Source organism: Lactuca sativa, chromosome 6, assembly GCF_002870075.4.
Source record: "Lactuca sativa cultivar Salinas chromosome 6, Lsat_Salinas_v11, whole genome shotgun sequence".
Lineage (NCBI taxonomy): Eukaryota > Viridiplantae > Streptophyta > Magnoliopsida > Asterales > Asteraceae > Lactuca > Lactuca sativa.
In genome coordinates, this window is record NC_056628.2 from 145683301 (window position 1) to 145693398 (window position 10098).

The 10098-nt window shown below is 35.0% G+C and overlaps 1 protein-coding gene across 1 annotated transcript; it reads left to right on the top strand.

Moving 5' to 3' along the window:
* Positions 1–1421: 1421 nt before the first annotated feature.
* LOC111890521 (NAC domain-containing protein 43) lies at positions 1422–3125 on the top strand. Its single transcript, XM_023886625.2, has 3 exons — positions 1422–1755; positions 1847–2133; positions 2221–3125. The coding sequence occupies exons 1-3, from the start codon at positions 1515–1517 to the stop codon at positions 2989–2991; spliced, it is 1299 nt and encodes a 432-aa protein (XP_023742393.1). The 5' UTR covers positions 1422–1514; the 3' UTR covers positions 2992–3125.
* The last annotated feature ends 6973 nt before the right edge of the window (positions 3126–10098 follow it).

Sequence of the window (10098 nt, forward strand, 5' to 3'; positions counted from 1 at the left end):
TTTGTTTGTTCGCGAAAAAAATATGTAGAAAAAAAACTTCTTACCTTCCTACCAAAAATTTCCTTCTTATTTGATCTTGACTATATATATATATATATATATATATATATATATATATATATATATATATATATATATATATATATATAGATATATATATATATATATATATATATATATATATATATATATATGGGCTTAGGGAATATGTGGCTGTCACGTACCTAAGCTTATATATAGAACCCTCCAAACAGTGTAGTTTTGATCCATTTATATCCAAACTAATCGTGATATCTCTTTTACTATTATTCCTTAATCATGTGACTAACTAAATCGATCAAAATTATGTTCTTATTTTTTATTGTGTCTAAAAACTTAAAGCATTAAAAGTCATGACCATTTAATCAATCCTACTAAATTCTAAATGAAAACTAATAAAATAAAAGATAAAAGAAGAATATGTAATAACTCAATCAAGTTTTTCACAAAATCATTTAATATAGTTTCTCAATTGAAAGGCAAAACGTTTGAGTTATATTCGTTAAAAAATATGAGTTTTTTATTTTCTTTATAAACTTCAATACTTATTTGCAATAAAAATATAAATAAGTGGTCTTTTTCATTTCATAATTGGACTTAATTCACTGGTATTCTATTAAAACAAACTAAGAGAAAAATGAAATTGGATTTGTTTTGTTTAAAATTATGTCGTTTAAAAGGTTCTATATCTAAGCTTAGGTACATAACAGCCACATATTCACTTTTCTCTCTCTCTCTCTCTCTCTCTCTCTCTCTCTCTCTCTCTCTCTCTCTCTATATATATATATATATATATATATATATATATATATATATATATATATATATATATATATATATATATATATATATATATATATATATATATATATATATATATATACACACCCATTAGGCATTTGGTCGTGAACAAGTTAATGAGAACAATCTAATGATATCTAAGGTACCTAAGGCAGATAAATATCTTGATAAAAAGAATAACCTACAGTCTTAATTTCACTTGCATACATACCATATACCAAATGGTACTCGAACAATGTAACCAAAACACTAACTTTGGTCTGGTTATAGTTCTTTAAGCTACAATTAATGACCGGAGTGTATTCCGTTTTAGAAGACTTAATGTGATTGGGCAAGATATTATTAAGGTCCAGGGTCATAGTTAAGATGGAGGCTCACATTCAAGTACTCAACCATGGGTCGCAACCCTTGGCTACTTTCTACCAGGGACCCATGCTACATGTCCCAACTCACGACTATAATATGTCCTTTTGTTCGATGAGTAGGTGGTCAGTTGTTTTCGAAGTTCATGACCCTACAATTCTCAAAAGCTTGCACCAATTCCAAAGTCTGGTGCCTCATTATGAACCTTCTATTCCATTTTCATGTCTTTTTTCTTTTGCGAACTACATTATAGTAAAGTGTATTTCGTATACATTAATTCATCTGTACGCATATATGCATTCATATAAATCATGTTATTGTCCTTGTTGCTTTTCTGTTATCATTATCTCTTTCGTGGGATGTCCAAAGAAGAAATGAGTTTGTCTGTGAACGTAAATGGCCATTCTAAAGTGCCTCCAGGGTTCCGGTTCCACCCTACTGAGGAAGAGCTTCTTCACTACTATCTGAGAAAGAAGGTTGCGTATGAAAAGATCGATCTTGATGTTATTCGCGACGTTGACCTTAACAAGCTTGAACCATGGGATATCCAAGGTGATTGATTCTTTATTCGTCATCACATGAAAAGTAATTAAAGTTGTTGCTTGTTCAATTCTAAACTTTTTAATCGTTTGTGACTTTGTAGAAAAGTGCAGAATTGGATCCACCCCTCAAAACGATTGGTATTTCTTTAGTCATAAAGACAAGAAATACCCCACAGGAACACGAACAAATCGGGCAACTGCTGCGGGTTTCTGGAAAGCTACAGGTCGAGATAAAGTTATTCACAGTAGCTTTAGGAGAATCGGTATGAGGAAGACGCTTGTGTTCTATAAAGGTCGAGCACCTCATGGACTAAAATCGGATTGGATTATGCATGAATATAGACTTGATGACAACACGATTACTAATATCAGCCAAGATTATGGCTCTGTAAGTTATTTATAAAGGAAACTTAACGTTTTTCACCTTCAAAAACCTTTTTCTCAAAAAAAACAACGAAATTGTTTTATGATTCAGGGCTCCAACATGTGCGATTCGGCTCAAGAAGAGGGGTGGGTTGTTTGCCGAGTGTTCAAGAAGAAAAACTACCACAAAGCTGTGGAGAGCCCACAGAGATCATCTTCTTCGGCTCCTTCCATTGATTCAACCACTAACATGCAACCTCTGAACAAAGATGGAAGTACTAGTGTTCGTGATCAGTTTCTAGTGTACGTCAATGGCAGATCCTGCAAGCGAGAAATGGAATCTCCTTCGCTCAACAATATCACCATCACCCATGATGTCTATAACCCTATGCAACAATTTGCAAACCCCATTGATGAAAGATTCATCCACCTTCCCAGACTCACCAGTACGACCACCATCGCCACCTCCGGTCACTTCAGCTCAGCCACTTTTGATCATCAAGACTCCACCTTTCACGCCCATAACTCCATGAACCACTTGCTTACAGAAACCGAACACTCTAGAAACACAAGTAGGACCATGGTGAACGAGCATGAGAGAAGAGTTCATGATCATCTTGACCACTGGGCTGATCTTGATCGCCTCGTGGCCTCCCAACTCAATGGAAAACTAAGCTCATCGAATCAGTTGTATGCTTCCTACAATGAACCCAATGAAGAATTATGTTTCACTGTTGATCATGAAGAGCAAGAACAATCACAGCTCCATGGATCCACATCCATGGCTAAACCAGCTTATACAAGCGAGATAGATCTATGGAGCTTTGCCCAATCTTCATCACAGTCGTCGTCCCCAGATCCCTTTTACCATATGTCAGTATGATTCACATCATTTCATTCCAGTTTACTTGGTATATTTTCCCCTCAAACATTTGAAGAACGACGTACGTATCCATTATATATAATCCACTTTATTAGTAATACAAAAAAAATAAACCACTAAGGGCATACAATACATTGAACACTTTTATAGATTAGTTTAATGGATTGTCAATCTATTCTCCATATACCTCTCTATCAAACAATATATTAAACTCTTTTGGGGTTCAACCGATTGTCAAATTATCATTTAATTCTTCATACACCTCTACAAAAAATTTCTTATAATGGATTTACAAAGTTTGATGAAACATATTTTCAATAATTAAATAGCTTCATTTAATTTTCTCAATAAAATGTTCCCTTTGAAATCAATATACATTAAAGGTCAACATGGAATCCATTGGAGTTTGTATAAACAAGTAGGTAGCAATTTTTATGAGTATATTTGTTGACCATCTTGTAAAGTCAAAATATATAGTATCATTGTATTGTGATTGATGGACACAGATATAAACATTCCCACATCTTTTTTTTTGTATATATATATATATATATATATATATATATATATATATATATATATATATATATATATATATATATATATATATATATATATATATATATATATATATATATAAGCATGAAAAAGGTGATCTTTTGAAAATTTGATGTTCTAAATAATGGGTGGATTATGAAATCATGATACTGACACATCGTTGAAAATCGAATATAAATGATGGAAATGCATGTATTACAAAATAATCGATGGAGTTTAATTGGTTGGGTTGGATAGGTCCCATTTATAAAAGTGATAGATGATGATAACGATTGTCCAACCAACTAACCAACTAGACAATGTATGAAGGTGGACTATCAAAAAAAAAGTTGGTACGATGAGAAATTGAAGGTTACAATACCTTAAAATTAACAAAGAGCGTATCCAGTGAAATCATAGCTTTATAGTTAAGTATCCTTTGACAATCGTACTAGACTATATCATCGTATATTGTCATATTGGTTTTCATTTAGTTACGTACGTATTTTTTAGGATTTACTAGAGCATTCTGATTTAAAAGAAAAGTTGAGACTATTCAAGTTTATCACATGGAAATTTGTTGTGGCTTGGTCCTACATGTCTTTATATTAATGATGGGACTTTAGCAATCATTAATTAAAGCTTATTGATTATATATCTTGGAAAAGTTGTAATATGTTTTAGTTATGGTCTGTAACATAATCATTGTTAGCTTTGTAGAATGTGTTGAAATATGTGATACCAAATTAATTTTGTCTCCACCAATGCCCATGTAGCCAAAATGTACACTCTGCCAAATACCTTCTCTATTGCATAATCGCTGCTACGTCCTGCCCATCATAGCAGCCAATTGCCTTGTTGTGGTGGTACGCAAATTTTGTATGACAATCCGTCGCAACACAAAAGTATTATGGAATATTTAAGATATTTTCATTGATCTCAGAAAGTGAAAGAGAAAAACAGCTTTTAGAAAGAGAAAGAAATGAACTGAAACTGTTGCTTCGATCATTCTACTGCAACTGTTACTTGGACCATTCAATCTCAGGTCTTTATACAAAGAGTAAAGTAAGCTACGACAGGTTACCTAACTGCTAAAAACCTTCTAACAACTCTTAACTAATTAACTACAGTTAAACTACAAAAATGCCTTTGTCTCTAGTATAAGCCTCCTCAAGATGGAGATGGAGAATAGATATTCTTCATTCCCATCTTGCCAATAAAAGGCTGTAACTTTGTAGCTGGTAATGGCTTGGTGAACATGTGAATGAGTTGTAGTGCAGATTTAATTGGCATCAACTTTATTTTATCCATTACTTTGTCCCTCACAAAATGACAATCGACTTCGATTTGCTTCGTACGTTCATGAAATGTAAGATTCGTAGCAATTTGTAATGCACATCATTGTCACAATATAAAAGAATAGAATCATTATGGAAAATGCCAAAATCTTTGAAAAGTTGTTTTAGCCAAACAAATTCAGATGTTGTAATGGCCAAAATCTTTGGAAAATTGTTTTAACCAAACCAATTTAGATGTTGTAATGGACAACTAATTGTTTCTTAGACTTCTATGCTATTAAGGAATCTCCCAAAAAGACACAGAATCCAATCACGGATTGCCTAGAATCTTGACACTTTGTTAAGTCAGAATCACAAAATCCCTAGAGTTGAAGAGAAGAAAATGTCTTGACCGGGAGAAGTTTTTAAGTACCTTATGAGATGAGAAGTTGCATTAAAATGTTGAACTTTGGGATTTGACATAAATTGAGACGTATCTGGTCTTGTTATATTTAGATACAATAAGTGTCCCGCAAGTCGTCTATATTGAAATGGATCTACATAATCTTCACCTTTTGCACAAAAATTTGACCTTGGTTCCACAAGGGTATTTTGGGTTTTGCTCACAATAAATGTAACGACCCAAAAACAGTGATATTTTTTTTAAAACCATTAGTTTCATGCATCAAATATCTCAAATTCAATCATCATACACAATGTCAAAACATCAAAGTACAAATAGCCAAAAGTGCAGAATCATGAGAGGGATGTTGTGACATCACGTCGGGCTCTTCCCTTTTGTACTAGTACAAATAGCCAAAAGTGCAGAATCATGAGAGGGATGTTGTGACATCACGTCGGGCTCTTCCCTTTTGTACTAGAAGTACCTGAAACCATAAACATAAACTATAAGAACAAAGTTTAGTGAGTTCCCAAAGTACCACATACCAAAAATACAACCGAGCCTAGCCCTGGGATATATTCCAACCTGAAAGACAATCATAGGCCTAGCCCTGGGGTCTCTTTTAACCCATCACATACTCATGGGTCTAGCCCTGGGGTTTACTTCAACCCAATCATATAATAATGGCCCAACCTTAGGGTTTATTTCAACTCAATCATACAAACATGTAAGAGTCACAAAGACAATTAGCATCCTACATACACAACTTAGTTGGTCGGCATTGGTGACTTCGACCCACAAGTACAAGTACAGTGAGAAGACTCGCCTTTCAAAAAGTGCTCAACCGTTGCAGCTCTCACTGACAGAATACTACAGTTACGCACCACCTATTCAATTATACCAGATAAATCCTTAGCTCTTTTTTCAACTAGCAGTTTGACCAAAAGTCAGATCAAGTCAAAAGTCAATGGTCAAAGTTAACTCGCCACGTTATTGTTGGATTAGTGTCTAAGTACATAACTATATTTTGGTAAGTACTTGAATCGGTTGTTGCATGATCCTTTTGGGTTGCCTTCACCAAAACAACTTGAAAGGATGATTTATGGAGAGAGATGATATTATGGTTTATTAATATATTATATGAATAATATATTAAAAGAGAAATCATATTGTTTAATTAATATTGGTCAGGAATTAATTAAGAAATCAATTATGTGATTAAAAGAGATTAATTGAACTAAGGGGACTGGTATTGCCAATTATAAGATAATTGGATTCGGGATGTGGATCCTTATGGATATGAGGGGGACGAAATTAGAGTGGAAGTCCACTATGATTTCGTCTATGGCCTTATTCCAGAAGTTTCCTTGGACTACTTAAGGCCTAAGCCATCTAATTAGGGTTTTGACAGAAACACTAGCAGCACACCTATATAAAGGACCCCAGGGCTACAGATTTTGGCTACCAGAAGAAACCCTAGAGTTCCTATAGTCGAAATTATGCCCCATTCCCTCTCTTCTCAATCATCTTCTTGCCTTGGTGTTTGTGAGCCATTAGAGGTATTATAATTGTGATATTAAGTTCTTGAAGATTGAAGATTATTGCTACTATCAAAATGTAATCATCTAAACTTGTATTAGTTGTAGATTTCGATTTTATAGTATGCTAGATTAGGGTTTACAAGCTTTGGATGAATTTGCATATACAATACAGAAACCTAGATCCAAAGCTTTAGGATTTTGCATGTGCACATAGGAATGTTCTTTTGCTCAAAACCCATCAGTGGTATCAAAGCCTTACTTGGTTTCTATTGTATTTGATGCATCGTGTATTTGTTCATTGCTTGAAATCGTTTTTCCTGCCTTCTGCCTGACAGACTCGTCGAGTCCCAAGTTGAACTCGACGAGTCCGATGAACTCGACGAGTCCATTTAGGGACTCGGCGAGTCGGGCTGGCAAACAGATGGATTTTCGGGATTTTAGCTTATTTTGACTTAGGATAATTACCAAAAATGTTTTCAATTAATAAAATTCGATTTTTATTGATTCCATGTGATTATCTTAGCTAAAATAAAAGATATTTATCATTTAATTAGATAATTATTGCCTTATTTGATAAACCTTAATTATTTGAATTATTCAATTAATTATCTTGCATGAAATTGGATTAGGTCAAAATTAGATAATCACCAATTAATTGTTTAATTATTATTATTTGAATTTTGACCTAGATAGTTTTGAAATGTTTCAAAACTTGCCCTCAAGTTTTGGAATTTAAATTTTGATTAAGATTTTAATTTTGAAAATAATGAAATTCCAAACCCTAGAATTTTACAAGTTTAAAATTCATCCCTATACTATTATAATGTTATAAGAATAATTATTATATATGTATAAGATAAATGTTAGTCTTACCGTTAGTAGGCCTCATTCACGAAGTCGGTCTATAAGGGGGTGTAAGGTTATGGCCTAAAAAATGACCATTTAACGGGTGTGCACTCTCATCCACCGCTTCCTTGATTGGTGGAGGGTCGTTAGCTGAACGGGTAGGATAGGGAAACTAATTTCGCATTAAAAGTATAATGATTAATAAAGTAACTAAATGTTTTTATAAATTTCTCAATCTTATTTAATTTAGGAAAAATGTGAATTTGATGTTATTCCATGAAATTACGCTTTTTATACCCTTGCTAAGACGTTAGTGGAGCATGTGTGGTTAACCGGCACACTAATTTGGCTCTAAGAAAAGGTGGCAAAGGGTGAATCGATGTTTGTCATAGATCAATGGAGCATGTTTGGCTAACCGACACATTGATTAGGCGACTGTAACATTGGGGGCACCATGTACATTTGCATGGTTATTCACACCTTGTTTGTGATCATCGGTATCCCAGTCACAAATTTAAAGGGCATATTGAGATTTAAACATGTCATTGAAGAGTTTAATGAATCTCAAAAGATCTAGGAGTTTTCAATACATTTAAAACTTATTTTATTTTTTGTTTTTCATGGTGGAAATTAGTGAATCGTCATTCGCTTACCTTCAAATTATTTGTTGTTTAGATTACGTCCATCTTCTAAATTGCAAATAATGTTGTTGGATCCTAGCCCTAGTTTCTCATTTTGGTGTTTAATTGGGGATTCTTATCTAATCAAACTTTGTATATTTTCCTTTTCAGATGTCTAACTCGAACAACAACAACGCTTCAGGCTTAACCTCTTCTGGCTCGTTCTCACTCATGAATTTGTGTGGGAGGGTAATTTTTGATGGGACCAATTTTAATGATTGGATCCGGAACATCCGAATGGTTACCCTCTACGAGGACAAGGAGTATGTCCTCGACAAGGAGTTGAAGGAGGTGAATGTAAACACTGCTACTCCCGAGAAGATCGCTTCCTTCAAGGCCCACGAGCGAGATGCTATGAAAGTCCATTGCATCATGCTCGCGACTATAACTGTAGAACTCCAAAAGGCCTACGAGGACTACTATCCCTACGAGATGCACCAAGATCTTCTAGACAGGTACCACCAAAGTGCCAGGAAGGAGAGGTGCAAGATCATCACTTCAATGATCACGACCAAGATGAGGGACGGAGAGTCTGTCACTACTCATCTACAGAAAATGCAAAGATATGTCAACCGCCTGCTGAAGTTAAATGTTAACTTCGATGAAGAGATGGCGATTGATATTATTCTTCACTCCTTGCCGCCCTGTTTCAACCAGTTTTGCATGACCTACCACATGAACAAAGAGGAGGTCAGCTTGAGCAAGCTTCAAGGCTTGTTGAGGACTGCTGAGAGGAACCTCAAGGATAAATCTGTTGCATCAACTCCCGCTATAGTTGCCCCCGTATTGGCTATTGGGCAGGAGAAGTGTAAGAAGAGGAAGGCTCCTTCAAAGAGCCACCATAAGGGAAAGTCCCATGATGGCACTTCTTCTAGTGGAACTAAGGCTGGTCCCGCTGCACCCACCTCAAACATGAAGGATGCAGAGTGCTACCACTGCCATGACAAAGGACATTGGAAAAGAAAATGCCTGAAATATCTGCAAGATATCAAGGATGGGAAGATCAAGTCATCCTTCGCAGGTATTTATACTATTCAATCTAATAACTCATCGCATGCTATTTCTTGGGTTCTTGATACATGATGTGGTTTTCACATTTGTTCTGATTTGCAGGGCCTAAGAAGATAAACATGATCATAGGGAACAGAAGATCGTCGCCTGTCACCAAGATTGGAGTTTATTCTTTAGTGCTTAGTAGTAGGTTAGGACTAGAGTTGAATAATTGTTGTTATTCGCCGGAAATGACAAGAAACATCATTTTTTTCATGGTTTGTATAGACAAGGATTTAGATTTTCATTTGATAATGAAAAAAAGGTTCTATTAATGCTTTTCTTAATGGTGTTTTCTATTTTGAAGCATTACCTTGTAATCGAATATATATGAAACTGTGATGGTTGTAGACAACTTAGGAAATGATGTGTTGCATATTGATTCTTCCAATACTTTGGACAAAGCATGCTTGTGGCATTGTCGTCACATGTCAACAAGAAACGTATAACCCAACTCTAAAAGGAGGGAGTGTTGGAGTCATTCAACCTTAGGGACGATGACGTGTGCGAGTCTTGTTTACTTGGAAAGATGAACAAGTCACCCTTCACTGGTACTTGTGAAAAGGGGGAGGGTTTATCATATCTCATACACATCAATGTGTGCGGGCACTTTAGATCCACTACAAGGGATTCAGGCCGCTTCTATGTGACCTTCACCGATGATTATAGCAGATATGGGTATGTCTACTTAATCAAGCACAAGTCAGAAACCATTGAAAAGTTCAAAGAGTTTAAGCAGGAAGTGGAGAATCAGTTGGGCAGGAAAATCAAGA